Source organism: Ascidiella aspersa, chromosome 6, assembly GCF_963924565.1.
Source record: "Ascidiella aspersa chromosome 6, kaAscAspe10.2, whole genome shotgun sequence".
Taxonomy (NCBI): domain Eukaryota; kingdom Metazoa; phylum Chordata; class Ascidiacea; order Phlebobranchia; family Ascidiidae; genus Ascidiella; species Ascidiella aspersa.
In genome coordinates, this window is record NC_139452.1 from 2,852,232 (window position 1) to 2,872,238 (window position 20,007).

The 20,007-nt window shown below is 35.2% G+C and overlaps 1 protein-coding gene across 3 annotated transcripts in view; it reads left to right on the forward strand.

Moving 5' to 3' along the window:
- LOC146139155 (protein kinase C alpha type-like) overlaps positions 1–20,007 on the forward strand; it is a 50,793-nt gene that overhangs the window by 15,348 nt on the left and 15,438 nt on the right. For all 3 annotated transcript variants that reach the window (XM_083391815.1, XM_083391814.1, XM_083391816.1), the window contains 6 exons: positions 269–409; positions 8,385–8,558; positions 13,380–13,471; positions 15,033–15,095; positions 16,476–16,614; positions 19,139–19,219. In XM_083391815.1, the coding sequence (XP_083247941.1) occupies positions 269–409; positions 8,385–8,558; positions 13,380–13,471; positions 15,033–15,095; positions 16,476–16,614; positions 19,139–19,219 (690 nt within the window). The remainder of the gene's footprint in view (positions 1–268; positions 410–8,384; positions 8,559–13,379; positions 13,472–15,032; positions 15,096–16,475; positions 16,615–19,138; positions 19,220–20,007) is intronic.

Genomic DNA, 20,007 nt, shown 5'->3' on the forward strand with positions numbered 1-20,007 from the left:
ATAATTGTACTCTATATGAATACGCGCATTTTTTCATAAAGTTGTTCTAAAATGTAAAACCAAGTGTTAACCATGCCAAATAATATATCTCCCCTAAAACTCCTAATGTAATCTGTTAAATCAATGCAACTTTAACTTTATTTGTAAGAAATTACTCAAAATCATGAAACTTAAAGCAATCCCAAGCATACAGCACTAAAACCAACAACAGATTTTCGCAAATTTCCGTAAAAAATCACATTTTTTGACGATTTTTTTCAACTTACAGCTGCAGAGGATAGAAGAAGAGAAGAAGCGAGCTGAGACGAAAAAACCTGTCGTTGATAACATTTGTGGCAAGCAGAAGCAGATTATGAAGCCGTCTGACTTTAACTTCTTGCATGTGCTTGGACGAGGCAGCTTCGGCAAGGTACGACGCTATATGCTTAAAATTTACAGATTATCCCAGGAACGCTGTTACGTGGTCAATGCTGACCGGTCTAAAATATGTTCTTGATTGTTTTTCACTAGATAAACATTGTTTTCTGAGAATACTTTTAATAAGTTTAGTCCAAAAATGGACAGATTGTTGTATACCTTTTATCTTGGGCAGTAGAGGGTTAAGCCAAGTGAATTTTTCAGCATTTACGATTTAATGAGGTTTTTTGCGCTATGCTGACGAAATTTAATATTACAAAACATATTCAAACACAACTGTATAAATGAGAATTCCTGCGCCGTAAAAGACCTTTAAAAAAAATCCATTTTTTCTCTACTGAAGAAAAAACATTTCATACGCTAGAAATAGGCTATTTTATTCTGAAAGTGTATTAAAGTTTCAAAAAAAGCCCCAGTCTAACAAAGAAGTATCAATTGTAGACCGGGATAACGTTAGCTACATAATACTTACTGAGGCGATTGGTTGACCCAATTCAGTGTGACGTAACCTTAACTGCGTGAGATACAGAAACCGTTGAAACCCAAATACACCGTTTATTTAGCGGCTTGAAAAATACCCCTTAAAAGTTTAATGCTTGATTACCCACAAATGTTAAAAATTTCAATTTATACGAAACCTAATATCTACTAGTTGAATGCTTGGTTAGAGTCGGGGTCTCCATACTTTTTACATTAAGAGCCGGAGTACTCTCAAAGCCTTCAAAAAAGACTTAGGTCTTTTTGACACATGACTTGACTTGGATTCCTTGGGTTGAAATGATGTGTTTTCTTTAAAAAAAATTTGACGAAATTTTCCAACTTAAATGCTCTAATTTTAATTCTAACCTAATTTGAAACAGCTAAAATAAATCTAGTTGTCAAAGTCTGCTGAAACTGTGTTGCGCGATAGATTGTCAAATCTGCAACGAAACTTTTGCAATTTAAAAAAATAAACAGAAAAACAACATAGTTTTATTGTATTTACTGAATGCCTCTCCGTGTTGTAAGGTTGACGACCAAGTTTGATTTATGTGAAATGATAAAACGTGTGTCGTGTTCATTGTGTTTATAAGTGTGTGGCAAGCTAAAAAGAAGCCTAAAAACGACGTTCCCATAAAACCACAAAACCTACTTCCTTGCGTTTACAGATTCGCCATATAAACATATAAATAGGACAGCCGGTCCACATTGCTTAAATTACGCCCTGAATGCGGTTCAGCATTTGTAATTCCTCGTTTATTCTTGGTGCTTCGTCCAAGAAATCCAACCGCAGACCATGCTGAGCGTGAAACACCTGTTTCGTCATAATGCCTCCTTCGTCACAGTTCTGACTCTTTAGTGGGCGCTTTGTATGATAGAGTGCTTCGGGCCGTGTCATTTTTGAGAGCTCGAATTTTGTGGTGTTTTATTTCGAGTCACTTCTGCAATTTTAAGCATTTTGTCAGGCCAAGCAGTCAGAAAAAAAAAACAGGCATGACATTTTTAAATAAAGGAAAAAATAAGTCCAAAAGGCTCGAAATGAACTATAGTGCTTTTTAGGGTGTTTTAAGGCGTTAAAAATCAATGCCTCGGACGGTTTATTTTTTTTCATATACTTCTGTAATAGCAACTTTGGGTGTTTTATATACTTAGAAATATATTGCGCCACTTAAAACGTACCTGTCACAAAAGCCAAACCAAAAAAAATGCACATGAAAAAAATATTTATTTAACAGGCGACTGATGGAGAAAAGGTTTGGAGCCAAGCTTGTAAAAAAAAACTGTGAATTAAAATTTCTTACATGTCTCCCGAGCCGAAACTAAAACAAAGCGCGGAGAAAACTATTTTTAACAGGCGAGTTATAGAGAAAAGGCCACTAGCAAAACTTGTAAAAATAACTTGTCAACCACAGAACTCGTGTGAAATTCGAACCTTGTGGTTGTATGACTCAGCGAAACTGCGTGGAATCCACGGTGACCGAAACGATGATTCACAGTTTTAAAATTATGCTTCCTTGTAATTACGCAACTGGCCATTATGACGTAACCAAGAATGTAAACGTCACAGATCAGCACCAAGTAAATTCCATCCTCAACGTGTTTTGAAATCCACCCGGTTTAGGCAGACCAATAATGTTAGGCTATCACAGTGTTTCCCAACCCTCCCAACCCATGGGTGGCGCCCCAAATTGGTTTGCGTCGCCAATGCAGTAGTTTACAGGGTAGATTGAACGAGATTTATTTTGAGCAACTTTTTGCCAAAATTTGAAAAAAAATGTTGAAGAAATACGGAAACATGGCTTATAATAATTAAATTCGAACTTGAGGATGTTAATGTTTTGTGCCCTTACAAATAATTAAGTAAAGAGAATTTGTTTGTCAACGCTTTGATATTATATTTACGTTTAGTAATTGGGTCGCTGCGAAAAATAGTTGAAGCACTTGGCTCTCACCGTACAACTAACAGTGAACGTTCCACTACGAGAAGAATGTCTTTTAAATGGTTTTTACACGATACAATATAAAATCAACAATAGGATTGAAATTTCGGAGCATAATGGTTGTAGGTTTGTGTTAGACGTGGTAAGAATATCAAAGCACGTACAGAAGTAGGTGGCATTTCGTGAACGGTTGAAACATCTCTTTATTCATTTTAGGATTGAAAATCAATTTAACTTCACAAACAATTAAAAAATAACATATCTAAAGTACGTGTTTCAACAATGCTTATAAAAATACCAACATATGTGTAAGTATCAACTTTATTTACAAGTCAATCCGCAATCAGTTACAATTACGATCAGTAAGGGTCGCGTAAGATCAATAGGACGAACTATAAAGCAAAAGCCCGTTGTAATACAACGCGCAGCTGACAAGAACGTCAATCTGCGCGATGGCTGGCCATTGGTTTTGACCCTAAACCGAATAATTGCTTTATACCCTTGGGCAATGTTGCTTGTATACCGCGTTTCTAAACCTTAAAGACATCCTAGCTAATCGATGGCTGTAGAACTTGTAATGGAATTAGCAGCGGTTAGCGTGCCTCACTAGTGCTATGTGTGACGTGGCATTCTGCGGTGCTGACTGCTGATTACTAACGCTCACTGCTGCAATCGCTTTCCCTCTATTTGCACGTGTCTTGTGGTCCTTAAACATCTAAATCTATGAAGTTATTTTTAGAATAATAGTCCATTTTTTGTGTTGCCTGTTTTTTGTGGTTGTTGGACAGAGTGAAAAATATATTTTTTACTTTAGATAATTATACGAAAATATACAATCGTTAAAAGTAAGGCAAACGCACAACTAATTTTCACATCACTTTAACAATTACATGCCGTAACGTACAGCGAAAGACGTTGTGATTTTTACTATCAAACCTGAAAAGGATCGCGAAATGTTTCAAAGTTAAAAAAGGTCGCTGAAGGTTTTGCAAGCCGTGGCCTCGTGTTACGTGTTTTGGGTGACAAAAAACGTCTGTCGTCACGCAGAAGAGATTCATCAAGAGTTGACAAACGTTAAACTTCACGCTCGAAACGCACGATCACGCTTGCGTCGTTAGTAGAACGCAACCAGCAGTTTGCAGAATTTTTGGACTATTAATACAGACACTGTCTATAAAAAAAAACGGAAAAATATGATCCTTGAAACAAAGAATTTTCCCCCAAGGGTCGCGACTCGTATATAAAGCTGTTTTAACCGATTTCGCGAAGTGCGCAAAACCTGGTTCTCCATAAAAACATCAGGAGCCATCTGATGTGGCATTATAGTTGCTTCAAATCAGTGGTTCTTAACATTTTTTCAACCGCGACCCGCTCATCGCATTGTCGCCTTATGCTTTGTGTGTCGGGGCCGCGATTTTCCGTCCCAGTCAAACTGGGTCAAGTACCGACTCAATCATTTGTTTTTGACAACATTGAATTGATTCCACGTAAGTAGCGTAATTCAGACCACACGATAATATTTCTACCAAATTCAGGAAAAATCCGATAATATGGAATCGGAGTCGAAACCCGACGCCAAGTGTTAGTATCGGGACTCGTCCGAGTTTGATCTGTTTTGTCAACAAATCATACACGTTGGTTAAGTTTGAAGAAAATATTTTCATGATTAAAAAAAAAACGTTTTTCGCATTTTTGCTTTTTGGCAGTAAAACACGTTGGTTATTGCGAAGCAAACGTTTTGAATGCACGTTTTTTTATCGCAATAGCTTTTAACTTGAACAGCATTCTGCAAGTCCTGTTCTTTTAACTTTGCTGTCACCAAATTCAATTTCCATCTTATTTTGTCAGTCATACTTGCCAAACGTTTGCCTAAGTCACAAAATATTTAAGGCCGCACTGAACTGCGTTATAGATTGTAAATTTCCAAAATGTTTTTTACAACTTATAATTAGAATTTCAACATCGCACGTTTTCAAATGGGTGTAAATACGCTGAACGAATTGCCAATTAAATCAATTATTTGCTAGTCTAACGCAGTGCTTTTTTAACCCATGGGTCGCAACCTGAAATTGGGTTCACCGTTAGACTTGGTTGGGTGGCCGACTGCAGTATTTGACATGGTTTGGATTTTTCGAGATGTGTTCTAAGTAACATTGCTAAAACATATGAGAAACTTGCCGAATACGAATAAATAGATAATATGCTTTAAAACCGAACCTTTGAGCATAATGGTTGGAGATTGTAGTAAGACGTAGTAAGAATATCAAAGCCCATACAGAAGTGGGTTGCATTTTGTGAACGTTTCGAATAACTCGTAAGATAATGGCTGGAGGTTGTGGTAAGACGTAGAATGAATATCAAAGCTCATACAACAGATGTTAAAACTGTATGGAGAGTTATTCGAAACGTTCACAAAATGCTTCCTACTTCTGTATGGGTTTGATATTCTTACTGCAAAATCCAACTTGTTAATGTTATTGTGTTTTATTCACTTTAAGCTTACAAAAAGCTTAGTGAAAGACACGCTGGGTTAATAAGCTTATGCACTATAACTAAACACGTCATTTTCAAGCACTTTACAAGCCGTTGGCTTATAAAGGTGACTTGTCATTTAATGGCATTCTTCCCCTTGAAGTACATTGCCCTATGTCGTCATCGACCTCCTTGTAAGGTTAATCCTCTCTACTCATGCAAGCAGTTTTGTGATGTCCTGTATTGCTGAATGCTACTACCTGGTGGACTATAGTGTGGCTGTTTAGTGGTATTTGTTCAGTCTGCTAGACGCGTCAAATTGCGGTTTAAAATGCTTTGACAGGGCAGCATTTCTGAACGTTTCTCCCCGTGCTAAGGCCACACATTTCTATAAATTCGCATTCTTTGCAAGTTAATTTAACATTTTTAAGTAGATTTTACAAAATTGATATTTTCTACTTTCTCACAAAACAGTAGTGTTGAAAAGTTTTGATTTTTCCCCTTACATTTCGTTTATATAGGTTTAAGTATAGAGGTATTTTATTTACAATTTTGTAAGATCCAGTACTCCAAAATAGTCATCATTGAAAAAAATTTCAATAAGCCCGTGACATTTTAAAATATATTTAAATAACCGGTTTTTATGGTAGTTTCGTCCAACCGTTGATTAGCATCTTTTGGTGTCTTTTGTTCTGTCAAACATTCATTCATCTGATAAACCCAGTTAACCCCATAACATAACAACTCGCATATTTGATGTTAAGCCAAGCTCATTAATCATCCATATTATCTCGAACCAACCAAATCGTAAATAAACACGCTGGATTTACAGCTTAATGCTTTGAGTTCCTTGTAAAAAGCCAAAAATAAATATCAAAGCCTGTCCATGATTCAGTAGCATTGTACCAACGTCGACGCAACAAATGGATCAAAATGTGCCAACGTCAACGCAACAAATGGATAAAAATGTACCAACGTCAACGTAACAAATGGATAAAATCCTTCGATTCCTTAAAATAATTTTTTTTAAATCTGTCTAGGATTTTAAATTTATTGTAGTTTAAAGCGATTGGGCTTGTAAAAATTATCCTGAATACTTCCAAAATGTTTGTGGTATTCTAAATTGTTTTTGTTTTGTTTATTAACGTTTTAAATTTTGAAACTATAGAATAATAAAAGGTATATTATTCCATGTTATTTTAACATAAAATCCATACAGAATTGATCGTTTAAGTGTTAAAGGACAAAAGTAAAGGCTCATTATATGCGTTTACATAATGTGACCTACTTTGTAGGTGTGTGCGTTTACTAGTCTTTTTACTACAACTTCTAACCATTGTGACGTCAATAATGCGTATTGTTGTTTTGGAATATGTACACAATGTGTAACCTACATATGTACTTGCTTGGATATTTATTGCACGGCTTACCGAAGCCGACAACCATTATGCTCCAAACTTCTAAGTATTAATTGCCGAACGAGTAAACATTTTAAGCAAAAAAAAAGCTATGTCATCTTGTTAAACCTGTATTTAACTAAAATTTTCAGTCGATGAAACATGTAAATATATCTTTAATCCTCCTGTTTTCTACAAATAAAATATTGACTACAGCCATTGAACATACCTGACAAATTATAGCAAAAAAATATCAAATTTCCGACTATGGTGACCGCATTTGTCCTATTTTAAAGCAAAACTGAGGTGGTAATTGTAATAAACTAGATTTTTATGTTTATTTTCAACAAATTATTCAAACTGGTTTGAATATAATGTTTTTACACATTGCTGTTTCGTGCAGCATTAGCAGCAAACGAAGGCGTGTTATTTTTAATGTCTGCAGCTCGTACAATGTAACGCGAACCCCTTTTCTATTTTGAGCCAACCACTCAACAAAGGGATTTTAAATAGGCTTTAGACGCGCGTTTTGCGTAAAGGTCGCAGCCGTTTAGCCGCAAAATGTGTCCTTTGTGGTTAGTTGCTATTTTCCAACACTTTTTATTTGAGTTGTGAAAGATATAGTCTTGTCAAAAGTTCTGTGGATATAAAAGCGAAATGAAACATCCATTTTTATCTTATTAACTTTATTATTTATTTTATTATATTTTTCCTTAAAATATGCCATGTTGTATGAATTCAAAGATTTTATTTTTATGAATTTTGATCTACTTTTGTTACCAAATATATTTCAGAGACAGTTGAATAAATATGAGATACCGTTTTGGTCACTTTGAAAACCTCAAAAACACTGGTGTTGACAATTTGCATACAGCTAATAAGTTAAAATAAGGCATAGGAAATATTTATCTCTTTTTCTTCTAATAACATTGTCCCCCAAAATCTTACAAATTGTTTTATAGGCAGTGTTCAACTTTTTTTATTCTCAAAGCCGACAATTTCACTAATTTAATTCCAGTCAAGGTTAAAAAAATATTGTTTAGATTTTTTTTACATTCTGCTTCACCATAAAAGTTTTATCCCACCACACATATGTGCCTATTGTCCACTTAACCATTTCGCAAAGCCGCTAAAGTCACGTCCAATCATTCAACCCGCAGTTTAAAAGCCTGCTGTTTATTCCTTTAACGTTTTTTTCTCGACGGTTTCTCAACTTTTGTTGGTTATTTTTACGTAAAGGCGTAACAAACTAAACATTGAAAATTAAAAAAAAAATCATGGTACAATCATCACTTAAATTTTCGATTCAGAACTAATATAAAAATAAACGAACTGTGTGGTGTTCCTAAGATTACTTAGTTATGACGTCACATTTGGATGTCACTTTATGACCTCGCGTTTTGACGTAAATTTCTGACGTCATTTCTGAAACTTTTCCATTGCCCCTCCGAAACAAAAATCCTAAATCTCCGCTTGGCCCCAACATAGATTTCATTAGTAAATGTATGTAAAACATGGTTTAAGAACAAATATTAACAATTCAAATAAAAGACCGTAAGGGCGATGCTTACAGTTTATTTGTCAATAAATTAAAGGATGTAGCACAAACCCCAGTTTAAATACCATTTTTTACACGAACATTTGAGCCCACAATCTATAAGCCATTGTTTCGTCACAGGTGCTTCTCGCGGAAAAGAAGGGAACTGAGGAAATTTACGCGATCAAAGTGCTCAAGAAAGACGCGGTTGTGCAAGATGATGATGTTGAGTGTACCATGATCGAAAAAAGAGTCCTGGCCCTCAGCAACAAGCCACTCTTCCTCACACAACTGCACTCATGCTTCCAGACTGCTGTAAGATGTTACTTTTTATGATTTGTTAATGTTTTCTTTGGGTGATAGCTGGATAATTACATTGAATTCTCTACTAATTTTAACGTATAACGCAATCAAGAAAGTTTTAAAAAACGCTTCCAGACTACTGTAAGTTGCCAGTTGCAACCATTTTTTTTATGATTTGTTAATGTTTTCATGGGGTAATAGATGATTAAATTGAATCCTGTAGTAATTTTAACGTTCCACGGAAATCCAGCCGTAAGTTGTGACAACTTTTAGATTTTTTGCTAAAAATTTTCCATTGAGTGATTGTTGTATAAAAAAAAAAAAAGTTTAACAAAACGCTTCCAGACCAGAAGTTGCCACGATTTTTGTGTTTTTTAGATTTTTAATGTTGCATTGGGTAATTGTTGGATAATAAAATGAAATTCTTTGCCGAATTTCATCGTTTAACGAAAAGCAAAAAAAAAATTTCTGTTAACACCAAAAAATAAAATTCGTAAAAAAATATGGAATAACCTAGTCTGCAGAACGTTACACACACGCGAACTGAAACATTGCATTTATTAATCCTTTAAATTGCATAAATTTGATTTACCTTGTGGGCTTTTGGTTAGATTATACCGGTGATTTTAACTTTTTTTTCATTGTATCGGGATTTTTAGAAATAACATTACAAAGAAATAAACACTTAAAGACAATTTTTTTTCAAGCAGTAAAACCCTTAAATTCATGGAATTTCGTAGACTATGTATACTATATTATGTTTTTTTTTGTTGTTTTTTTTACCACGAATTTAAGTTTGTCTGTTGATGGATTTGTAGAACATTGTGAGGTCAGGTTACCAATCAGTAAAACTAAATTAATAAAACATGTCAGTATAATCCCGTTAGGACAAAACGAAAATCATTCCACAAGTTTAGTTTTAATCTTAAATTCTTACTTTTGTACACTATTAAGATATGGTCAACGTGTTGTTCCTGAAAACTGGTTTCACGATAAAATATTTTCTTCAGTCGTAAGACTGCCATCGGATTGTCGTTAAATCAATAATAAAAAATAGAAATTAGGTCTACAAGTTTTGTCACATAGCAATACCGACACCGTTGTGTTGGCATCAACTTCCCACAAGGCGCAACATATTCGACGGGCCGAGTTTTCTTAATGAGCTTGTCGCCCAAATGAACAAGAAAGACCACAAAAATCGATTCTCTGTCAGTTGGATGCAGCCAATATCCAACTTTCTCAAGGACAAAAATCAATATAAACCCTCCCATATGCGTATAGGGAGATACTGCCAAGTGCGGTCCAAGTATTGTAACCTACTGTGGTTATTAGAGGCCTTTTGGTCGCGCGAATCAATGTCCAGAGCTAATTATGCTACCTCTGAAACGCCCCGATGTCAATTTACTGTATTGCTATTGCGCTACTGAACCTAGACTTTATTCTGTGTCTTTATGATGCCACCCTCCGGTTAGGTAGATCGTTAAATCTCAATTCCAATCAATAAAAAACACAAGTTGTAGGAAATATTATCTGCAAAGCGTCGTTTTAGTATTAAAGTACAGTGATCAAAATTAATTTATTGGAATTAGATCAGTGTCCTAAACAGCAAGCACAGGTAAAACAGTGAAGCTTTGACGATTCTGAAAGTCTTAAATATCTTTGAATTAATTTACTTTAGTCTTTGCAAATGCCTGCCACATGCTTTCCCAAGTCTTGAAATCAAGTTTTTCAATTTATTTTTTAATTCCAGTTTAACTTAAGTCATGTGTTTAAAAGTGCAGTTAAAAAAACAGTTACATTTTTATTCTATTGACCATGACGTTTATACTGTTTTGTTTTCAAATTCCATTAAAAAACTTTTGAGCGATCTAATTTTAGTTCCTTAAAAATATACAATTTTATTTGAAAAGTCCTTCAGTGTATTTTGATGTCTTTGCAATTTCTTCATAAAATTGTATGGAAGAGCATTGCGAAAAAAAATGTTCGAAATCTCAGTATCCCTTGCCTTGCATATCCCTTGCCTCTAACAACATTATCAGGAAGTGACTGCTTTTAACACAACAACGTCGCTATGCTCAGTTCGGAAGTTGTTGTTAGATAGAAAAGGGAGTCATACGATGGCCAGCAATTGCTGGTTATTCGCTTGGGTGCCTTGCTATTGTTTTAACCTAATTGCGGTTTGGTAATTATGTCAATTGGCGTCGCCTTAAGATTTTCGAATCAAAATTTTGACATGTTAAATCCTTTGCGCTGCAATTCTTGCTCGCACTTTATCGATGTTTTGTAACTTTCACACTAAACGATTTATAGGCTGAGAAACATTGTGATGCTGAATTGCGTAAAGTTGCAAAATAAGGCATCCTCCGTCTCTAGAAATAAACAAAGCAATGCAAACACGTATACAAGTTAGTAGCAATTAAAAGAACAATTAACTTATAAAGGCCACGTCATTGACAAGATCATTTTTATAATAAGAAACAGTGGCTAAACCCATATCACAGTCCAAGAACAGCCCAAGCGTTCCAAAATCACCAATAACGTTTTTCAAGTCTCGTGCAATCCTGCCAAGTGGTGTGCTGCACTTTGCGTGGTGTAAACTTAATAAAAGCAATTCCAGCTTTACAACACTCGAAACACGAGCAATTCGAAGAGCTTTATTGGTGTGTGACGTTCAGGCACGAATGTGGGTGTGCAGAGCGTTTTTAGACGCCCTAGATTTCTCGTATGGCGTCAAAACGCCCTGGAATTCGACCAAGTTTTCAATAAATGTGCAAATTAATTTCTTTAGAACAGTCTTAGTTAACCAAAAGTTATTTAAATTTTCCTGAATTACCACAAATAGACACGAGGCCATAGAATCCCCCAAACTATGTTTTTTATGTTTTATGCAATTTTTTCCAAATTGTTTTTACGATTTGCCCATTTCAAAGGCAATTTTGCACTGTCTAAAAAATAACGCCCTGAAATTTCGAAAGTTCGGCGCCTATGGTGACGTTCACAGTCATGTTTTTAGGCGCTGCTCTTTTAACTATTCACTCCCAAAACGCCTTTTAACCACCACTTTGCATACAGGAGCCAGAATTTCATCACGGGTGCTCGCAGTTTGGTCGTAAAGCTTAACATATTTTTTTTGCGATTTTCGGTGATTTGGAATTAAAATAGCCTGTATGTGCTGACACAGTGGCATTTTTCAATTGTTCAGGAGGTTGTAAAATTCCTTATCTATTTTGAGAATAATAAAGTGACAATTATTTCGTCAGATTTATTAAATTTAGAGATTTTAGTACTTTTCTCAATTTGTTATTTTAAAAAGTAAAATATTTATTGTAAATTTCCGTAAAGCCTGGTAACCCCAGGATTAGGTTATTTCAATTTCTGCAAAAAGACGTTCCTATTCGAATGTATAAATGTGGTTATTTAGTTGTGTTTAACTGAGGAAATTGAGTTTGTTAATTGACGTGAAAAAAAAAGGATAAATAGTAAAAAACTGACTCTATAGGAATCATCTCGAGTGCACGTGAAGTCATTTTTCGCTGGTTTCAAATGGGTCCTTTGTCTTCTACTCTTCTCTTTCTTTAAAAGCTCTATTTTTAGTCTTTTTAACTACTTAAGTATAGTTTTCAATCCTATAGTAAAAAAGGGACCGATTAGTTTTATGACGGTAAACAAACTAACTTAAATCCCTGTATTGTGTTACTAAATTTTCAATGCGTAATTGTCACAAAAAGCAACATTTTTACTCCGAAAACGAATTACAATCATTAATATCAGACATTTTTTTGTAAATATTCGTTAACGTACAATAAACATCCATTGGATAATGCAACCATAAAGACAAACGTTTTTTTCTAATTTGCCTTAACGTCATGTTTAAAGCCCAAGACGCCTTTTTCCAAACACGTGGTTCAGAGGTCAAGCGTCCAGCTGTCAAGGTCACCGCAGTTTGTGGCCAATCGTACAAAGCCCAGTGGCTCCCAATTTAAACCGAAACAAGAACTGGGAATAGAATTGCAATCGATATCCATATAATGGCAGTGAACTTATTGATTTGCTTTCAATGTGCTCCGCGAGGCCAATTCTTTCCTTGTGTGTTTAATTACGCCAAGGTGGGCAACCGAACATATGTCTGTTGCTTTGTAGCTCTCTATTGTGCTGCTGTGTTTTATTTTTTTTTAGTCCAATTGAAACGCGTCTAGAGAAAAAACGCCCACAGCGTTATGTTCGCATATTAACCTAATTTTTTGTTAAGGTTTTGGTTTTACGACTAGTTTCTTAGGCGTTAATTCTAAGGTTAAACACAATTTTTTCGTTTCATGAAATTCCATTTCATTTTTTTTGTTAAATATTTTTTTTTTATCTTTACATATAGTAAAACGCAGATGGGTTATCAAATCCCCAACAAAAGTTGTTTATCTCATAATATAAAATTAGGTTTTTATCCAAAGCATTACCAAAATGTTGTTTATTGTTTAACAGCAGTTAAAATATTCACTCTTTCCATTTTTTTGTTTTGGTTGAAAAACAGAAAACAAATTTTGTTCACAAAAACGATAATAAGGGCTCAAGAGTTTTTTCTACCCCGTCAAAATTTTCGTATAATTCGTAAAAAAAATTTTTCGGGCCTTGTTCCCCATTGAATTTTAAATCGAGGTTATTTTGGCGATGTAAAAACACCAAATATTGCCAAACCACACTCCTCCAATGAAATTAACTTAACCTAAGGCTGATTTTAATTGCGATTTTGTACCGGTGTAGCCACAGTCATGAATTCCCAGACATATGGTGTATTTGTGAAAAGGCATGAAATATTAACGCGTGTGCCTTGTATTGCAGGATCGACTTTACTTCGTGATGGAGTATATCAACGGTGGTGACCTGATGTACCACATCCAACAAGTGGGAAAGTTTAAGGAGCCACAAGCTGTGTAAGTACATGTGCCTACGTTTGAAGTTACAATGTCTCTTGCAGTGTTGCGAACAAGTCAGTTTGAAATTACTTAAATCGTCAATTAAAAGAAATTTATAGTCTAGTCATTATTAGAGCAAATCCACTTCAAGTCAAGTCCTTGTCATAAAAATACAACTTTAAATTATTAAAACTGGTCGGCTTGTCCGATTATGAGCAATTAACTCAATCTACCCACGCTTGAAGTCACTTTTAAACAAGATATCTTGCAATGTTGTAAAGGCCCAGTCCAAGTTAGGTTTTTTCAAAAAAATAAAAGTCCCAGTCAAGTCTTAATGAGTTTCCGTGTAAAAAGTGTGATAAATAAAAATCCAAGATAATTTATATCGCCCTAAAACTTAAGTATAAGTCTAATGACTCAATTTTAAGTTTAGTCAATACAAGTAGTGCCTGACTCGAGTTTTTGCAAATTTAATTTAAGTCTAGGACATTTATATCAACTCAAATCAAAGTCCTGTAGGCTTTTCAACCAACTAAGTTCAAGTCAATTCATTTTGTGACTTATTCGCATTTAGGCTCTATAAAAATGGCATAACATTAAGTCAAGACAGTTTGAAGTTGACAAAAGTTCAGGCCAAGCCTTCATAACTGACCAATTTTCAAAATAGCGTATATACGGATCAAGTGTTTTCGCATTTAATACCTAAGCACCGGTCAAGTCCCACTTAAGTCATTGTCATCTCCAGTCAAGACCGAGTCAATTTCTCACCTCAAATATTAAAAGTAAATAACTCCGTTCATGGCTACTCAACGGACAGCTGGCTTTACAAAATCACCTCAAATATTTGACTGTTTACATAATTCAATAGAAAAACGGTTTCCTTTTTACAAATGCCATGCGCGATATTCACATTCCACTCAAGCATCCATTTACTTCATAACCTAATTATTCACCTCAACAAGATAAATTTTAACCGTTTCGCTAAATACGATTTTAGCAAACTTTTTTACTTTTTTTTTTACCATTTTTTTAATAATGTGCAAACAATCGGTCAAGTTCTGTTTTTTTGTGTGTTTTTTTTTCAGTCATAAATTTCCTCCATGTTTTAAGCAAGAGATTTAATACGCAGTGTTTCCAATAAAGCCACACTGACTATACGTGCAAAAAGTAGTTTTGGCAACAACCTGTTTTTTGATCCTGTTGTATGTATTTCTTTAGTTTTTCGTGTAGTTTTGCACTTCAATTTAAACAACTTTTTTAGGTGACAATTGTTTTGAATGTTAATCATTTGTAATTTAATTTTTCGATTACAATATATAGAAGTGTGGTGCCTTTTTGTAATTTACAACTTGTCTAGATTAGTCAATTCCCAGTCAATCAAAATACTTGTGACTGTCGGTCTTTAAAAATTTCGCAGCAGACATTAAAGTAAAACTTAAAAAATACAAACGTGCCGTTAAAAAATTGACAAAAATAATTAAAAATTGAAAATAAAGACTGGAAAACTGGACGAAAACGGTTGTGAAGCCCTGGTGTAGTTATCACACAGCGGTTAATAGATTTTTCACTCGATTCGCAGGTTTTACTCAGCAGAGATCGCCCTGGGCCTTTTCTACTTACATGAACGCGGGATTGTTTACAGGTAAGTTATTCAAGCTTTTATATAACTCGGTTTGCGCTTTTCGGGCTTGCTTGCTGTGTCTGATCAAGATAATTTTATGTGTTTTTTCGCGTTTTTATTATTGTAATAACAAATAAACGTCAATAAGTAAGCAAACCTTGTTGCTAAATACGATTTACAGGATTGACACGAAGTCTAATCTTTGAGATTCTTTGAATTTGCTTGAAGTGATTTACGTATTGCAAAAAGTCTTTAAAACCCTATGTTTCCCCAAAAAGCCTTAAATTGTTCTTCAATTTATTTTATATCCTGCTTAAGGTATCTGTTCAGAAAGTGCCGTTAAATATTCAAAAAATATTTTTAATTGTGATCACCACGGCCTTTTTACTGTTTTGTTCTTGAAATCTATTAAAAAAAGCGTCGAGCCATTTGATTTTAGGTCTTTGACCTATTCCTGTTAGTGCTAGAAAATCCTTTTAAACGTTTTTATTTCATTTATTTAGCTTGGTTGAGCATATTAATGACGTCATTTAGTGTCAGATAGGATCGTGATATATTTTCTCCAAATTATAGGGGTATTGCTATAGTAATAAATATAATGTATCAGTCTCTGATTACAAGTATAAAAAAGTATTTTCTAAAAACTCCCGCTTTATAGCAAACTAAAACGTTATAAAACAAGTTAACAAAAAAATCAATTTTTCCGTCGACAATAATTGGAAACTCTAGCCAAGAGCCAAATCTTCTTACCACGTAAGTCCGCTGGTATTTTCACATAAGCGAATAATCCACCGCAGAATCAACAATTGCCCGACTTTTCTCGAACCGAAATCCTTTAATAAAACGGCCGGTAAATTTGAAGTGCTTTTACTTGCGATTGAAGTTTTTCTTTTTCTACGTAATTAGTTCTCCCGTTAAAAGCAAGTCCATTGTGACCTAACAAAGAACGTCGCGTAGGTCGAAAACTGTCTCGTCTTTTCTCAATTGATTTTCTCAATATTCATGGCACTTGCAATTCAGCGGAATTTTTCCGTTTTTATGACTAACCTTGAAACTGGCTTATCGCTGTCTCGGCTAGTTTCGCTATCTTGGTGCTGAGTACACGATTTTCATAACAATGTGGTTATTTGTCGTATCGCCTGTGGACACGTTTTTTGTGTTCCGCGTAATGCTTATTTAGAATGATTAAGTAAAATGTAAACTAAAAAATATACCTCTCCATAAGATGACGTACGTCGTCCGTGTATCTGTGTGGTAATTCAGGATGATTGAGTCAAATTCGATTTGTATCCGTTTTAGTTATTAACCTGTCAAATGTAACTTTTCACGTTTCTGTGAACCTTAACCCTTGGATTTTCAGCTTTTTAACTTTAACCTTAACCCTGTGAACTTTGACCCCAGGGACCTGAAGCTGGACAACGTGATGTTGGATTGTGAAGGCCACATCAAGATTGCCGACTTCGGGATGTGCAAGGAGAACATAAGAGGGGACAACACGACCAACACCTTCTGTGGGACGCCCGATTATATCGCCCCAGAGGTATGCCATTCCTACAGCAATGTCCGATAATATCGGATCGGAGTCGATACCCGATACCTAGTGGTAGAATATGTACTCGTCCGATACTAGGGTGATATCGGTACTCGTCCGATACTAGGGTGATATCGGTACTCGTCCAAAACTGGGGTGGTACATTACGTACAGCAATGTCCGATAATATCGGATCGGAGTCGATACCCGATACCTAGTGGTAGAATATGTACTCGTCCGATACTAGGGTGGTATCGGTACTCGTCCGATACTAGGGTGATATCGGTACTCGTCCGATACTGGGGTGGTACATTACGTACAGCAATGTCCGATAATATCGGATCGGAGTCGATAACCGATACCAAGTCCAGTGGTATAATCTGTACTCGTCCGATACTGTAGGGTGGTATCGGTACTCGTCCGATACTATCGGATCGGAGCCGATACCCGATGCCAAAGTTGTCGTATCGAGGCTCGTTTGATACTATAGGGTGGTATCGGTGCCGATCCGATATTGATTAATTTGAGGAATTTTATCCGTACTTTGCCATTGTATTGAGCGTTTTTAACTTTAATAGTATATTTTATGATCATTTTTGCTTATTTGACCTCCGTATAAATAACTTCATTTTGTATAGGGCCGGTAGTTTGACGAAATTTCAGGTCTACTGCCAATTATAATTATCGTGTCGCACTTTTAACCCAGTTATTTTTTCCCAATTCATACAGTCTCTATTCCTGTTTGAAAATGATTTCATTTCGTGTTCAAATGTGTATTTTAGCCCAGCAGTCTTTTGTCAAAAATTATATTTCCCTCCGCAATTTCCGTCCAAATGCTACTTCGACGCTTAAGTGTTTTTTTCACTCATGCAACCCAGACTCTTCAAAACGCATGCGACAAAGCGTGAAGTGACGTATTTTCAACGCTTTAAAATCCCCTAAGCTTCACGCCCCTTTAATCTGGTCCGGCGTCTTTGCATTACAAAGCAAAAGAACTCACGCCTAATTTGCATTTGTCAATCTTTTGGCGGCGACAGGGCGGTCTTGTTTCACATGAGCGATAGTCCTCGACCGCATTTGAACGCCATATTTGTTCTCAAGTCACGCCTAAAAGCGAATCGACGTTTGTTACCGATCGAAATAACTTCGCACTTTTAAATCACAGTCATTTGATATCTTGCCGTTGCAAAGGGTGCCCAAAAAAGTATTTTAAGAAAAAACAAGCTGCAAGAAAGTCTTTAAAAGTTTTTGACTGTCTTGAAATGATTCGCATATTAAAAAATCTTTAAAATGTTTTTTTAAAAATTAGTCTTTGCATTTATGTTATGTCCAACTTAAGTTTTTTCCTAGAAAATGGATTTGTAAACAACAATTTTAAACTGTTGTTGAGTTGGCCATGACATTTATACTGTTTTATTTTCAAATGATATTCAAAAAACGTTCCGCGGTTAAATTTTAGGTCCTTGAAAAGATTTATTTTAAAGTTTTGTAAATGTCTTGAATTGTTTTCCTAAAAGTGTGTAGCAACCTTGTTAAATTTAGAGGTCAAACGTCCATCACGTAAAATTGATAATTTTGGGATTTATGGAAAGGAGTTACATTCGTTAAGGTTGCTCTGCAAATCACTCGCTTAAAGAACAAAGCCTAGTGTTATAAAAGTTAATAATAAATAAAACCTAGAACTAATAAAGTGATTTATGAAACTATATCCACGCGGGAAAACAAGTTTGTCCTTTTGCTTTCCTAAATTGATAAGAACAAATTTCTATCCGTAATTATGAAACTACTGCGTTGTAACCTATAGGCATGACAAAAGCTCCTGAATCGTTCTTTGAAACCGACTTTTTGACATAAAATGGCCCGTCTTATTCGCTTAAACGGATACGCACAATATTCGATCGCTTCTATCGCCAAGCAACTTGCTTTCTTGCTGCTCATCAATTATTAACGAAGGAACCAGGACACAGCGGGCGACTGAAGGCGCTTTAATGCAACTTTTCAAAAAGCCCCCCCCCCCCTCAATATTGTTCTCCCAGCGGATTTCGCTTTTCGCAGAAATTCGATCGTTAGGTAATTGCGTTAAAGGCGCAGTTTTGCAGTTGTGTTTTTTGAGAAAACGACTAATTTTCGATTTTGGGTTTTATTTCACTTTAATTTTTCATTTATAATTAAATTTATTGTTATTTTTTTTTATAATTTAATGGTTTACTAGATTTGTATAAACATTTAAAAACAAAGTTAATTTTTTTGTGTGTTTTTCACCCCATTTCGAGATTTTTTTAACTGATCCATTAAGAAATGACACTACACAATATTTTTTTATCTGTCTTATAAACTTACGAAAAACAATTCTAAATTTCCAGGTAAACTGACTTTTTGCAATTTGCGCATAAACCTATTTAGGAAAAAGAACTAAAAAGCGTGTTTCCAAACATATTTTGCCATCTTTTGTTATTCCTACCTTCTTTTTTGTGTATGATACGCACCTTTTTGCCTCCCCATTTATGACACGCCTCTTTTCTTGTCCAATCAGATTATCGTGTACGAGCCATACGGCAAGTCAGTGGATTGGTGGGCTTACGGAGTTCTCCTGTACGAGATGCTGGCAGGACAGGTGGGTTGGAAAATTACATGGTCTTTTGCTAACTGATGCTTAAAGATTAAACACCGTCGAAATACGGCCTTATTCAGTGGTTAAAACAACTTGAACATAGCTTTTGAGTTGTGTGGCCCTTTTATAATGTTATGTGAATGAATGCAAGACAATGTTTCCACCATTGCTATAAACATGCGAAACGTAACTTTTTTAAATAGCGTTATTGAGTGGTTAAATGTTTAAATAGAACAACTTTAACATAGATTGTGAGTTGTGTGGCCCTTTTATAATGTTAGGAGAATGATTTCAAGACATTATTTCCAGTGTTTGCTTTAGATATACGTAACGTTTTTGTTCAGTAGATTGAACCCGAACCGCAAATTTAATTAAAAACTCAAAAAACATTATATGGCCCTCGTCATTTATGTCACAGCATAATCGGTTAAGGAAAATGCGTATATTATGGTTAGAAGCGCAAATACACCCATAATGAAGTCTAATTTATTCTCCTTTTTATTAAATACTTATCACACACAGTTTAATTTCCGAAAAACACTCGTATATACCGCATACGCGCTGACTCACAGCTTTCAAACAAGAATACTCGCTTATCTGAAAAACTCATAAAAAATACCACCTTTGTCTCGCGATTGTTTACAAAGGATCTGCGCTCGCGTCCTAAAACGCGGCGAACGTCATGAATTTTTCACGTTCACTGTAACCGACATAGAGCGACAAAACGTGCGTTTAAAGCCGAACCTCGCAACCTTTTTTCTATGCGTGTGCTTTTTGCGAACAAATCATGA